General features: G+C 38.0%; 2 protein-coding genes across 2 annotated transcripts; both read right to left on the reverse strand.

The window, feature by feature from the left end:
• Nucleotides 1–432: 432 nt before the first annotated feature.
• nsmce1 (NSE1 homolog, SMC5-SMC6 complex component) lies at nt 433–5,214 on the reverse strand. Its single transcript, XM_035145988.1, has 8 exons — nt 5,101–5,214; nt 3,807–3,933; nt 3,205–3,326; nt 2,800–2,877; nt 2,287–2,433; nt 1,454–1,570; nt 718–844; nt 433–552 (listed from the first exon to the last, which is right to left on the reverse strand). Exons 1-8 carry the CDS (start codon nt 5,101–5,103, stop codon nt 518–520), a joined length of 756 nt encoding a protein of 251 aa, XP_035001879.1. The 5' UTR covers nt 5,104–5,214; the 3' UTR covers nt 433–517.
• Nucleotides 5,215–6,232: 1,018 nt separating this feature from the next.
• vps37a (VPS37A subunit of ESCRT-I) lies at nt 6,233–14,566 on the reverse strand. The gene is made up of 12 exons (XM_035180925.2): nt 14,101–14,566; nt 13,165–13,239; nt 11,685–11,802; nt 10,289–10,392; nt 9,851–10,058; nt 9,228–9,298; nt 8,975–9,102; nt 8,831–8,889; nt 8,652–8,720; nt 8,013–8,156; nt 7,794–7,882; nt 6,233–7,604 (listed from the first exon to the last, which is right to left on the reverse strand). The coding sequence occupies exons 1-11, from the start codon at nt 14,208–14,210 to the stop codon at nt 7,802–7,804; spliced, it is 1,167 nt and encodes a 388-aa protein (XP_035036816.1). The 5' UTR covers nt 14,211–14,566; the 3' UTR covers nt 6,233–7,604; nt 7,794–7,801.
• Nucleotides 14,567–15,333: the final 767 nt, after the last annotated feature.

Raw genomic sequence — 15,333 nt, forward strand, 5'->3', positions numbered from 1 at the left:
ATTATCTGCAGTGGTTTGAATGTGGTTCATGTTCTTGTCATGTTGTTGAATTTAATTTTGTAACAAATATTGTGTTTAGCAACATGAAAACAGCAAATAGTTATTTTTTCTTAGAAGTTGAGTTCTATAAAAATAAAATCTCATCAAAGAAAATGTTGTCATTTTTTGATTTATTTTTTTAGCTGCATTTCAAAATCTAGTTTAACAGCAGATTATCTGTTGCATCTTCTCTGGTTTCATAAAAATATCTAAACTCTCTTTATAATAAGACCAGATTTTTTGTCTGATCAAGAGTCTAGTAAGAAGGTGAGACAAGTGCAGAGGTAACATTTAGAAAATTACAAGAAACTAACAGTTGTGTGTGAATATATATAATAAAGACATTTCCAAGTAACACATTCTCACTTATTTTTGTAAAAAAAAGGAAAAACCTTTATCTTATCAGTCTGGTTTATTAGAAACTTATAAAAAATATAACACATTTAACAAACAAAAATACAATCGGATGTTTGAGCCCTTATCTCTTGGATTGAGACCTGGGTCGTCTGATTTCTGTGAAGAACAGAAAAATTTGTGATTTTAAGTATTATGTCTTTCTTAAAATTCAAATAAATAATAATGTGAAATCTCCTGGGTATGGATCTGGGTCAGGTATGTGTGTAACAATAAAACATGGAACATGCAACAACATTCACAAGTAAATGGAAATGAAAATACCAGGGATTTCATGAGGCCAGAAGTCCTCACAAGCTGGACACCGCGGCTCGGATCTTCCTTTAAAGTATCTGGCCACACACGGGGTGTGTATCTTTATGCCACACACAGGATTTTCACAGATTTGGCTCTGAAAAATACACAAATCAGATTATAATAATACAGTGAGAAAACCCATGGCAAATAAGTTAAGGTTTTACAAATTGAAGTAAAAAAAAAAACTAATGATATCAAGTATCCATTATATAAAATTATTTTATTTAACTTTCTTTTTAATAATTTAAAAATCTTGGACATTACTGTTTATGTAGTTACTGCTACTCGATCTACTAAGGTTAACCTCTAAAGTAATTCCCTTCTTTACCCTGTAATCATAATTATGTTTACCCTTCAGATGCTTATCTCCAGACAACTTCAAATCATACAATAACTACATTTAATACAAATATTTATGTAAAGTAAAATCAGCCTTTATATGAATGAGTTTTTCTGTTTCTTAAAATGTGTACCGAGTTAGATTCCTCCATTTATCATCACAACCGAAAAAAGGTTATTAATGTCACTCCCTAAAATTCCCAAAATATCAATTGTGAATATAATCAGGAAACTATAATGGAAGAAAAATAAATTCTCAGCAGTAAGGTTTAGCTAGATAACAAGCACACTTCTCAACTCGATTCAGGTATTAACATAGGGGGACAAAGTTGATACACAACAGACAAACCGAGGAGAGCTTTACCTGGAGAGCGATGTTGTGACAGATTTGACAAACTTTGACCTGGTCTTGGTGCATTGTGCGGATGTATGGCTCCATCTCTATGATACATCTGGTGGACAAGGTGTATTCACCCCGTTTCTAAATGAATGAACAGTAATTGATCACACATTAAATAAACCAGTATCAAGTTGGAGCAAAAACGGTTAGGTCCAACAGACTGGTTATATTTTCTCAGATTAACAGAGGATTTAATGGTAGATCAAATTAATTTAGAACACAAACGTATTATTGTTGTTTGTTTTAACCCATTTCGGAAAGGAACAGTTTCATCCTCCAATAACTAGACTATCCTTGAACTTAACTACTGTTTATGTTGCATATGACTGAAATTCCACCTTAAATGGTAAACAGACTAAATTTATACAGTTCTTCTCTACTATTATCAACTGCTAAGAGCGCTTTACATTACAAGCCACATTCACCCATTAACACACACCATTCACACTGAGGCAAATTCAGGGGGAAATTCAGCATCTTGCCCAAAGACTGGAGGAGACGGGGATCGAACCACCAACCTTTACAACAGTAATATGGTTAACATAGCTACCTGAATACCAATGTTTATGTTAATCTTAGAGACTGGCTAACTAAAAGATAGCCCAACTAAGATAAACTTGCTTTACAATTACAAATGTGGCTGATTTGAAACACTATGAAAGTGCTGAAAAACCTTGTGAAACCATGATGCCCTGTCCACACGAAAAGTGGGAAGAGTTTGTAGAAAATGTAACAGAGAGAATATGACTTAAATTAGATTTTCACAAATTGGGTGGAAATGGTGTTCAGTGTTGCACCTCATTGAGCCATTGGTCATGCACCAGTCGGTTCAACAGGTGCTCCGTCTCGCTCTTCTTCAGCTTCTTGGTGGTCAAGGTGTCTGCACTGTTCAGGATGTCAGTGGAGGAGGCCTTGCCATTCTCAGAGCCCACGATCAGGTCCATCTGAATCAGAACAGCTCAGGTTACACACACACTCTCGTGGAGTAAACTGTGACATGTTTCATCGCCATGTGTTTTAGAACGAAAAACGTAACCGAAAATAGCTACATATTTGCTCCCAACAGATTCATTTCTGGTACCTTTGTACATGTGACCAGTTTTCTCATCAGCTGCCACTAAGCTCTGCCTCGTTCCTCCTTTTCCTTAATGCAGTGAGGACGGGTAACTTGTTTTATATGTCAGCCGATTTCAATACAAAGGATATAAATCATTATGGAACTGTTGCCCTGGATTGCATTACAGTGTGCAATGGTTTCAATTCTTTCAGGTGTGACAGTCTGCTTTGGGGATCTCCTTCGGTGAACTCACCGTTTTCCTGAACAGCTCCAGCTCGTTGTCGGCATAATCTGATGACATCCTGGTGACGTCAGTGTTAGCCATGTTCACCTGGACCGGATTAGAGCAAGACTGAGGTTAATAACACCTCAGGTAGCACAGCTTAGTTTGAATGCAGACAATTGTCTTTTCACATGATGGCTTTGTAGAATTAGTTTATGGATTTTTGCAATTGTTGTTGTCCATTTGTTGTCCCTCTTAATGAGTACATGCAGTAAAATATACATTTCCTTTGTGATCCACTGTAGATACACTTCACATCCCTGAAGCTGGACACTCTGACCACATAGGTTCTTGTATATTCAAACAAAAATCGTTCATTAATTAAGAAACAGGCCCTTAAATAAAAGCCCAGTACAGGAATTAAATGAGACGAACCAGGGCGTAGTATTGTTGACCATCATCTTCAGACATCCCTTTTCTAATCTGCATGAACATGGGCTGCAGCTTTGAGTTGATGGTATCGATGAAACTGTCCAGTTTGTCAGCATTGTACTGAGCTGCAAAAAAAGAAAAAAGGTCAACAACCCCAAAAAACCTGGCTTGCAAATCATGACTTCAACTTCAGTGTCAGAAGTAAATACAGTTATGCAAAAAAAAGTTACGTCAGTTTAAAGAAAATGCAAATGCTGCTTTGTCATTTAACAAGATTAAATTAAAATACACAGGAAACTTCCTGGATCCACTGCCCTGGACTTTTAACTTCTTTTACTTTTCACACCATGGTTTAAGATCCTTTAGTAAGGATATATTAATTTCTGGTAGATTCAAGATGGATTAGATAATAAACTGAAGGCAAATTATTGGCCAGCAATGTGTTCATGAAAACGCAGATAATGTATTTTACATATGAGGCAAAGGAAACAGTCTATCTATCTATTCTTATCATTCAGAAATCTGTTTGCTATGAAACCTGTCTCCTGACACACAGGAGCACTTTGAGCTGTTCTAGAGTAAAGATACATTTCTAAATAACTCACTGGTGTGTGTTTCACAGCAATGCTTGTAAAGTGTCTGTGCTCTTTGCTCATCCACAATGCCATTGGCCATCATGCATTGTAGAAGCCTCCGATGGCTGTCTCCCATCTGCTGGGACATATCTCTGGACTGAAGTGGAGAGAAAGTAATGGTGGTTACACAGCCGTAAATTCACAATATATAGGAAAATTGTTCTAAAAGTCAAACAAGCTCAGTGAACTCAACAATCACATGGTTTCACAATGCACACAGAGAATCCTACAGAGGCTGCACACAAACACATTTCAAGGCAAAATAGGAAAAGCACCTTTCTCCATAATGACAATTTTGTACTTTTCTTTGTGTAAAGTCAAAGTAAACAGAGTATCCTTGAGGTTTAAACAGTCGGTCAAAACAACATAAAGGCAGGAACTAAAAATGTCCTTAGTGATTAAATCTGCCTAATTTCTTGATGTATTGATTAGTCTGTATAATGTTGATTAATCTATTGCTTGTTGCCAATTGTCCAAAGAGAAGTTTTCTTCTCTAGATGTCATGTTTTGTCCAACAACCAGCAGTCCAAACCATAGGATATTCAACTACTGTACAGTATATGACGGAACATAAACCTGATGCTTTCCAGCTTGGCTTATAAAATTACTAAAACAATTATTTAACTGTTGCAGATTCATTTTCCTTCAATCATTTTGTGATAAATTATTGTAGCTATCAGCGAGATATATGAAGAACCATGACCGTGAGGAACTCTAATAAGAGCATTTCTATTTCTATGATATGTTGTCCAATTACCTATTGAGTTAAAATGTCCATCATAGCAATAATCTAGAGTCCACAGAAAAGATGGACAGACCCAGAGAGAACAGTTGAAGTGTTGAATTGTATAGTTTACCCACATTATTTACACATAACTGCAAAACCCTGTCTGTGTTTTGTGAAGTGCGTCCTCCAGAAAGACCACGAGTTCCACCAACACTTCTCTGGAACAGTTTTGAACCAAACTAAACAACAACCCTCCCATTTGATTGAAGACTGTTTGTACTCCTCTGCATTAGTTTACCTCGGGTTAGCGAGGCTACCACACTGACAACAGACAGAGCTGCGGTGATAACTGTTTTCAAACAGATGAACCTCACAGACAGTTAGCTGACAGTTAGCTAACAGTTAGCTAACCTGCGCCAGAGCATGGACCACATCACTTAACAACTGTTCAACTCTTCACGGTTTAATTCAGGGTGATTTGCATTGTCAATGTTTGACAGAACTAAGTAAATGAAGATTAGTCGTGAACAAGTTTACCATCTTCAGCTCTGCTTCCACAGTGAGCGTCTTCCGGTCAGTGTCCCGCCTCCTGCTTCTTCTCCTCCTCTCAGCAGAGTTCAGATAGATTGAGACGAGCGGGGAATTACTGCCACCTGCTGTTGTGGAGTTATAGGAACATTTGGACATGTCACTTGGAGGGTATGTAATCGTGGGAATGGTATAGCACACAGGTGGGTATATATTCATGTGTAGGGTATATCATCATGTGTAGGGTATATCATATAGAGGGTATATAATTGTGTAAAGGGTATATCATCATGTGGAGAGTAAATAATCACATGGAGGGTATATCCTTGTGTAAAGAGTATATAATCATGTGGAAGGTATATAATCACATGGAGGTTATATAATCACATTGAGGGTATATAATCATGGGGGGTATAAATAGTCATTCGAAGAGTATATCATATAAATGATATGGAATTGTTTTAAGGGTATATAATCATGTGGATGGTATACTGATGTGGGTATGTAAATATGTGGAGGATGTATAATCATGTGATGGGTATATACATGTGTAAAGCGAATACAATCATGGGAAGTTATAACATGTGGCTGCTATATCAGAGAAAGGATATACAATTAGTATCTGATCCTATGGAGGCAGCTCTTTGTCACCTATCATGTATATAAGTACTCTCAGTTCTCGACTCACCTGGTTGCGTCACGTGTTTAAGCAGGAAAAATAATTTAAAAACCTTTAACTGGAATGCACCTGAGGTTTGACTTGTTATGAAGGTGTGAACCTGCTCCTTTGTCAGAAGAAAGCACAACAACTGTAATAACAACTGGAGTGATTGGTTTTAAATGTGAAATCAAAATCATGAAGATTATGTAAGGTTTTTAAAACCTTTAGCCAAAAACAACGCACCTCTATAGGTTACCATAAGACACACTGCAGTTATTAGCAGAGATACCTACTTACAAATCAGCCCATAATGTAGGATCTTTGTATGAATCAATAAATGTGCAATCAATACAAATGCTTATAGAACCATAATTTTCCACAAAATTACTGTAAAGATATTACAATGTTAGAGGTATTTGTGGTATAGGGTCAAAGTATTAATAATTCTCTGAGATTTGTTAATAAGTAAAACAACCCAGATTTATTCTAAATTCTTTATTACTTTAACAAATTAAATAGGAACATATAATACAAGGTGTCTGAGTCTTTGATTACAATATAGCCTATTATTAACATTATTTAAATACAGTATCCAATGTCAACTTTCACTGCAGCATTTCACCTAATATTCCGCAACATTGTCCCAAATCTTCTGAGGCTCTTCAAACACTTCAAGCTCAAAGGGCGTGATAATAACAAAAGGGTGGGTTATAATGATGCTAATCAGTGAAAAACCATCAGTGTGTTATACAAATACAAAAATAATTTGATGATTGTAAAACATGTGGAATTTAGATAATGTGTTATTAAACCGTTTATATGTTTTACAGTACTCTGACTCCCCCCTTAAGCTGATTTCAAATCAACTTTATATATAGTAAAACTGATCAATGTGTTGTTTCAACACATACTATATATATATATATAAACCACAAGCCTTGACATTAACTGAAGAATACATATGATTGTTCTGTTATTTTGTTTACGTTGACCTTGAAACTAATTTCTAAAAACGTTCAATAGATTAATTAACACAGGTCAAATCAAATTATTCTTGTTTGTGCAAACACACTGATGTTAAAGATGTTTTCAAGAAATTGCTCGAGGGGAAACTGCAGTTTAAATTTTCACAGCCCAAGTTAAAAACACTACCCCGTCCTTGCTTGTTTTTTTCATTGGTGAATCCCAAATTTGTTTTGTCAAGTTTGACAATGACATCAGTGATGCGATTTATGAAAATGGCTGGAACAACCTACCCAGTGTAAACAGGAGATTAAAATGCAAATGAAGAAAAAAAAAAACAAGGACCTGACAAGATCTCAGAGACTGAAAAACCCGACATCAGTGTTATCACAGTTCATCTATAAATGACATGTACTTAGTCATTGCATGAAAAGATGTAAGACTGGGAATACTGTCCTAAGAAATGTTTACTTCCTGTCAAAAGTGTTCATATCATCAACCACTCTGATCCGGTGCACCAAACGTGACACGAATCCTGGACAGAAACTAAACTCTTTGTCAAACTGGACAAACAGAGACAGAATGTGTCATAACAAATTATCCACAATGTGATCAATCCTTAGTAATGTGGTGGAACAGCTAGGCATGTGTCCACCACTCTTCCAGTCTTGGCCTCCCTGTGGTGACTTCAGAGCTCTTCCATCTTTGCTCTCACACGGTCAAACATTACCATAACGAACTCAACAGGCAGCTTCTTTATTTTTAGCCCACCATTGTCATCACCATCTTTCTATATCTTCAAAGTGCCCGTTGTTGACTCAGTGTGCTTCCTCCTCCCTAGTGTCTTTATCCTTTTAGTTGGCAGCAGTAGGCTGAGAAATCACCAAACCTGAGGAAGGTAAGAAGTGGAAAGAACAGATGACAAAGACAAATGGTGGTAAGTTGAGTTATAAGTTAATACCACGAGTTCTGCTTGTTGTGCAACAGTCAGCTGAGAGCCACCAGTTTCCCTATGTTCTGTCTATCAGCTGATTTTGTAGATTGTGTGCATGAGTGTTTGCTCATGTGTTTGTTGTACCTTGTGCTCTAGTGGCTGGTAGGAAACTGTCCATGTGTGTTGATGGACTGTTGCAACTTCTCCTCTTTGGCCCTTCTGCTGTGGCAAAGCTGTTGAAAAACAAGAGCCAATCAAAACACATTTCTTCCACTAGTGTTGTGAACTTCCCTTCTGCTAACATTCAGACGGACAATTTAACGCAACTATCTCCACACAAAAACTGCAGTTAGGGTCTCTCACCGTTCTCTTCTCCATGAAGCTGGCCAGGAATTCGTCTATTTCTGAACGTCCCTCCAGGAAGTTTTCAGCCGTCTCCTCTGACTCCTCCTCAGCCTGGTGGGCCGCAACTTTTAACCGAGCCTGTAAAGTACTAAGACTGCAACTCTAGCAGGGGATTACAGACACTTAGGTAAGAAACAAAGCAATAGGATTCAGATTCAGTTTAAAGAGATGTTTAAGCATATTTGGAATGGTCTCTTCAAAGTCTTAAATACTTTCTCCTCTGGTTTCCTCAATTTGACAAAGTAACAACAATGCTGTCTTAGATTTCTCGTACCAGATAACTACATTCATTTGGGTTTCTACAATTCAAGTAACAAACCATATTTGCTTAGTTCTGACTCCCCAAAATTAAAAGTCAAAGCCAGATGGCTCACAAAAACATCTGACCCAAGGACTACAGTTGGAAATTAGTCAGCTTGCCAACACTGACAGCTTTACAAGAATGTTGATAAATGGGTGTTGTCCTCATAAATAAAAAATGTAATGAAACATCAAATTGAAAGCAGGTCAATCAACAGGCTATCAGAAGCTTCCATGCAATAAAGTCATGTCTAAAAACCTGTTGTCAATCATAGTGTGATGAGTGAAGCCTCTTACATCACTGAGTTCATGCTGTCTCTGCGTCTTCGTCTCAAAGTCCGACTTCCTCTGAGTTAGCTGTTCATACTGTGAACACAACAGACAAACCACCCCAATGTTAACTCCCAGATAATTGCCTGAGTGGGTTTGTTGTGTATTTGTGTGCATTTAAAAAGGAGCTGATATAAGAACAAAACCTTGTAAAGCATTTCTTGCCGTTTCCCTTCCAAATGTGGCTCCATCTGAAGGTTTTTCTCTGTAAATGACAAAAGAAATGTTGAGTTGAGTGGAGCGCAACTTTACTTTCATGACAGGCCTATAAGGCAGGGGGATGAACTCACTAGCCATGCCCACTATGCTGGTGACCAGCTCTTCTTTGTCGCCTGTGATCTGCTTGAGCTGTGGCAAACTCACAAAGAACTCCAGGAGCAAGTCTTCATTTTCAGACAGGTCTGACAGCGTAGTCAGACTGAGATGAACAAGAGAACAATAGACATCAATAATCAGTACAAAAGAATCACACATTATAAACTGTGTCACAATATTAAAATATCACAGACATTTTAAAAATGACAATATTTTAGAAAACTTTACTTCATGTCACTGAGTTCAGAGAAAGACTCTGGAATTTCCGGCATCTTGTACATATGTCCGTTCAGTCCAGCCTGAGAAAGAAAAGAGGGCTCGTGAGCACATCATATACTTGAACCTGCTTCTATGAAATAACTTGATTTGTCTGAACTTGACTGATTAATTGCAGGAAAATATAAACTGAAAAGCTGCATCTTCCCTTGAACGAGCTAAGCCATAGGTGGTTTTAAATATCTCTTGTTATCAGGGTGTCATTGTTGGTGAGTGAACGTAGTGTAGTGGGTCATGTCCGCTCAGCAGTAATTTGCTCTGTGAGCCAGAACGGAACCGTAATCACCAACACTGTTCCTGTGCCAATTCATAGCTTTTACCGCCACCGACTGATAAAAGAGCATCATAACAAGACATGAGACAAACAGCCTGAGCAACACATCCTGATGAAGAGATGAATTACCTGCTAGTGAGCTAATTCTGGATCTTGTTCTTTAGAGTTAAAATCATATTTTTTTCTACTCTGATTTATATGGCCTCTCTTGAATTTACAACTTAAAGCTCACATGATGGTCCCTGTGTGTCTGTGTGTAGGATAGATGTTGTAATCAAACGTGTGAACATCATCAGTGTACCTGGAAGTCTCCTGTAGGTACGGGCAGTGGCAGATCAGAAATCAGTCCGTATGGAGCTGGAGCACGAGGCAGCCCGTGAGAACCCTCGACCCCTGGGTGAGGCATGGGAGCTGCGCCAGGAGATGGCGTCTGACTGGGACCCACGTGCCTATGACCATAGTGGAAAGCCTGAGTGGGGTAAGGATGAATTGATGGCTTGTACAAATTGCTGATTCATGGAGGAGAAAAAGAGAAAGATTAAAAAGATTAATGTACAAAAGCATAAGACAGGTGATCAAATATATTTTTTGAGAACATTAGAGCGATAAATATTCATTTTTATAAGCTGGGACTTTATTTGTTAAAACCTGATTTTAATTATTAGTTAAATAAAAAGACCCAGGTTGCGGAAAACATGTGTTTTCTGTTATTAAGTTAAAATATTGAGATTAAACTCACTATGGAAAGCCAGCAGCACCAGTGGACATCAAGGCAGGAGGACTTTTCCAGAACTCGTCCAACAGACTCTGAATGACCTTACCCAGATCTGAGTGCATCCCAAACTACAGCAAGGAACAACCAAACAAATTAACAAGAGGAGGGTGAGCATAACATTACAGAAAAAGCTCAAGTATGAACTAACAAAAACTTGAAATAAGTGATGTTTTTTTGAGGGAGAAGAAAGAAGCAAAGAAACAATCAGGACATTAACTTGATTAACTGTAAAACCCAAGTTTACAGTTGTCCAGTAATTGGATTTCTCCCATCAATTCTGTTTTTAACAAAGGCTAGCATATTTTCTGACTGTGTTTACAAAAAGGCAATATCACTATTGTGATCAGGTATTTGAAATATGATGTTTATTAATTTGTGTACAAAAACTACATCAACATTTTAGTGAAGAAACTGAAATAAAAAAATTGGCTTTGGTTCAGAAATGAGAGACAAAGGTTGGGATGTTGGAACCATTAACACAGGAGATCAAAACCAAACTATACTGTACATTTCTAATAAGCATTATATCATGAACACTTTTTCTTGGTTTAACAGTCAGAACATTTGTGTGCTGAAAACAAAAGCAAGTTTTTGTTTTTACTTCACAATGGACTGAATCTTGCAAAGGTCTTCTGTTTGTCTCACTTTGACTTAGTCGTTTCAGTTTTAGTCAGATGTAATTTAATTATTTATTATTATGTAACTATCTTTCCTTTTACCCCCTGATTATACTGCAAAAGAGATAATGTCCCTGCATAGAGTTTAATTAACAGTTTCTCTTAATCTTTAACATTTGTGAATTTAAGTAACAATGGTGTAAAGGCAGAGCAAGAATAGTTGTGAAGCTGAAGTACAACATTCAAAAATATGTCAGTCCACCTTCCCCGCTGTTTAAAAATCATAATACTACTACTGACAAAATCTGTATTAGTGTATACATTACCATACACCATGATCATCTACCCAGCCAACAAAAGGGCCAACAGTGACCTATAGGGTTTAGATAAAGCAACTAAGCATTTCTGTGCCGCACCTAAACCAAATGAAGTTGCAAGTTAAAATCAATTCACAATAAGTCTTGTTTTAGTTCAGGACGTCATCATCAGTGACCATATTGGTTTCACTCTTCTTCTTGCTTATGTCTGACAGTACTATGAAAAACAACACCCTGGGTTGTGTTTTTATACATATTGTCATGCATATCTCCCCCACCAAGAAAACCTGTATCAAAGACCTGACTAAATATACCCCCAATGATCTCCTTCTCTTCAACATTCCCGCAAACGCCTGAAGAAACCACTGGTGAAAACCACCAGCTTAACCAAATCAATCAAAATCCAAAATTTGGAAAACTACTTACATTTGTGATGAGCGGACTATTGATCAAGGTGCCATTATTGCTGTCAACTAAATGATGTCCAACAGGGGGATAGACACTGACCACTGGCTTCTCCTGAGGGAACTGAGGAGGTAGCAGACTGAAAGAAAGAAGAGAAAAATGTATAATTGTGCCACATAATCTTGAAGAATTGACTAAAAATTGTCTAAAAGTATATATATATATATATATATAACTAGATATAAAATATGGGTAACACTTTACATTAGGGAACATATATTAACCATTCACTAGTTGCTTAGGAAGTACCACAAGTAGAGTCATTGTACCTTCATAACACTTAATAAATATGTTCTATTCACATGTAACAAAACTGCAAGTGTTAATAGTGTCCAAATAACTCTAAATTAAGTCTCTTATTCAGAACATGAGGTTTTGTAACAAATATATAGAGAAATGGTTGAAAATCTGTGTGCTCCTTTACACACCCAAAAGCTCTGTCAGCTGAAATGTATACTGGAAGTTTAGGCAGTACATTTGTTCTTAGCCTTGAAGAAACTTTTTTAAAAAGTGCTTCTAACAGATGCACTGTATGAATGTGTGTCATCTAGACTAAAAGACTTCACCATTTACCATTCTACTTGTGCTGACTTTGTTCTTCTAGAACCTGTGCATCTCAGTAGACCTCAATTTTTTTTCAAGCTGTAACCCATCGCTTAACAATAGCATCTATTATTTGCAGCAGTTGTGTGCTATAATGGATTTACTAAGTGTGAAGAAGAGGCAACTTTAGAATAGGGAACCTGTGTGGGTTCATAAGTGTCAAACTACTCGGGAATTAGTTATGAGCAAAACCTCACTTTAGACTGGGGAACATGTTCTGAATAAGAAAGACTTCATTTAGAGTTATTTGGACACTATTAACACTTGCAGCTTTGTGTTTTGTTACATGTGAATAGAACATATTTATTAAGTGTTATGAAGGGAGCAGGACTCTTCTTGTGGTACTACCACCTTATAAGGCCCATACTGAGCAAAGCATATTAAGATTGTAATTCATGTACAACAACTTCCTTACTTACTATCAATAAGCAGTAATTAGGAGGTTATTGATGCCAAAATTCTAAAAACGTCACAGTACTCCTTTTTTACTGTAGTGTAGGTACCAGACAATACAGGGTCACTGGTCAGAGGTTCTTGGGACCTGTGCAGTGCTTAGGGTTTACTTTGTGTTAGTTTGGTTCGTTCAGGAGTTTATGAGACATATATTTACAGAGTGACAGAGACACACACGTGCACGCTGTATGTTCAAATATTTTTGAAAATGGGATTCATTGTTTTGTTTTTTGCCATGGTATGGAATTGGGCATCGAGAATCGTGGAATTTTCAGTGTATAGGTATCGAATACAGTGTAATACTGAGGTTACAGATTGGCAGTGAAGCAGACCCACCATCTGCTTTTGATGCTCTCACACTGTGACTGTGTAAAAATTGACTCACATGTTGACAGTAATGGTGGAGTTGTTGACTGTGAATGGTATTCTGTACTCCACATCCTTTTGGATCTCTGCAAGGCTGTTGAGAAAGAGAAACACAACAATGTCAGGATATGTAATCTTGAATATGTGGTCATGACTGGCAACGATTACAATAACTTGTTTTGTGTTTTCCACATATGTTTGGGAATTCTGCTAGTTTGAAGAGAGATTCATCAAAGGAAATCTTTAACGCCTATACCATAACCTGGGACAATTTAACAAAGTGTGACGGCACATTCTGACAATTCCATTAATATATCTACTGAAACTTTCAATACATGTGAGTAGATAAAGAAAACAAGTCACTGTGAGGACAGAAGCTACTTGGTAAACAAAGGCTAATACTTTAATCCCCACATCTAGTTAGCTAGCGCCCAAGTACATGCGTAACAAGTTGGCTTGACGAACAATGGAATGATCAAAAGACAGGGTGAAGCCACAACTTGTGTCACCGGCTCTAAAAATACGCAACGTCACAGTCCCTACATGACTTGATTAGCTTGTTAGCTCCCCGACTAACCATGTCAGGATAGTTAGCTAGAGAGGTTAGCTGTCACAAGCCAGTCAACTCAAACACCCACACGGAGAGGGTTGAATGTTTACGCAAAAAAAACAAGTGACCAATGTGGCAGTAAACACATGTACAGATTATTAAATGTCTGTCAGATGTGTGTTAGCCTAGCCTAGCGTGTTTATTCTGATTTAGCTGAGAGCCAGGTGACTAGCTAAGCTAGGTAAACAGATGATGGGAATGTAAACCGATTCAACTAACTGACATCATTTGAGTGATCGGGAAACACTATGGTGGCCATATTCCACGTTTGCAGAGAATAACGTACAAGCTAACTAGCAGCCCCGGGGTCTGGTTCATGTAGCCGCCGGTGGCTGCGCACGTTACCTTGGGTGAGCGGCTTTGAGCGACTCGACCTGCCGCTGTCTTTGTTGCTGTAGGCTGTTGAGAGGAGGGAGAGGTCCGGAGCCTTTGGACAAGGGGAAGAGCCAGTTCATCCTCTCCTGGCGAACAACCGAGCACTGGACCCGGCGAGAGAAGCTACAGGCCGACGACAGCACCCGGAGACGAGAGGGAAGAGAGAGTGAGCATGGAGAGCGCACGATGTGGAGTTTGGCGATGCTAACGCACAGTTAGCTCGCTGGATAAACACCCTGGTTTGTTGTCCACACGAGCTTTCCTCTGTAGTTACGGTACAAAGTCAGATGGCATATCCCCGTCAAATCAGTTTTATCTCCGCGGGCTGGAACGTAGATGGCGTACTGTCTTCAGGCGACAGATGATTAAAGCTACAGGAAGACAACAAGCTTGCGAGTAAAAGCGTGATCAACTTATTTACGTGTGACGTATCGCAGCGAGTTTACGTCACAACTGGCTTCCTGTTTTCAACCTATGTTTTCAACATTATAGTCGGGCTCATGGATCGTGCTTTACCAATCCCGATACCAACAATCACTAACTGCCTCACTGTGTATAGGAGACTGGGATCATTCATTAATGTGTAAGGAAACATCAGGTTTCCTTGGACATAATCTTCCTAACTTTTACTACAGGGCTGCTGGTTTATCTAATGCATTTCATTCAATACAAGTCGGATTATGTGCTGAACTAAATGTCAGGACACTACGGTATGAAGACGTGTATCTTCCTGTCGTGTGATAACTAGTGATGTGTCGAGTAATCCAGGAAGGTTTTTGTGAGTTTTTGCAGGAGCGGAAGATGCAAGGCCTCGTACTGTATAGTACTGGTATTTATTTGAGTACACAGGACTTCTTTTATACAAGGATATAGTCATATTTATGGCCATATTCAAGGCAAAGCCTGTGTAAAAACATTGTGCTGCAGTAGCAGCTACTCTGCAGAACATATTGTTGAACTGAGAATCTAAATATTGTGCAACAGATGCTGTAAATATGAATTTATATAAATGTGAATATTGTGCATTGAATAGATAAAGTTGCACAACTGCCTTTCTTTGTGTATATTTATGCTCTTACATTCAGTCTTTAACAGAAATTGCAAACGTTATGTTTAGAATTAAAAAGAGATCTGTGGCTCTAAAATGTTGGTGACCACTGCTCTAGAGGTTGATCCTAACATGATGCAAAAAAACTAACAAAA

Source organism: Hippoglossus stenolepis, chromosome 2, assembly GCF_022539355.2.
Source record: "Hippoglossus stenolepis isolate QCI-W04-F060 chromosome 2, HSTE1.2, whole genome shotgun sequence".
In the NCBI taxonomy this organism is placed as follows: Eukaryota; Metazoa; Chordata; class Actinopteri; order Pleuronectiformes; family Pleuronectidae; genus Hippoglossus; species Hippoglossus stenolepis.

Bases quoted from the DNA above. Each gene is read 5' to 3' on its own strand.
- vps37a (XM_035180925.2), bottom strand. From the start codon at position 14,210: ATGAACTGGCTCTTCCCCTTGTCCAAAGGCTCCGGACCTCTCCCTCCT. The intron at 9,299-9,850 runs GTACACTGATGA...TTTCTTTCTCAG, and splicing joins TACCTACAGGAGACTTCCAG to GCTGGACTGAACGGACATAT. The intron at 9,103-9,227 runs GTAAAGTTTTCT...TGTTCATCTCAG, and splicing joins TCTGAACTCAGTGACATGAA to TCTGACTACGCTGTCAGACC.
- nsmce1 (XM_035145988.1), bottom strand. The intron at 2,878-3,204 runs GTTCGTCTCATT...AATCCGGTCCAG, and splicing joins GTCAACAATACTACGCCCTG to GTGAACATGGCTAACACTGA. The intron at 1,571-2,286 runs GTGCAACACTGA...TCATTCATTTAG, and splicing joins ATGACCAATGGCTCAATGAG to AAACGGGGTGAATACACCTT.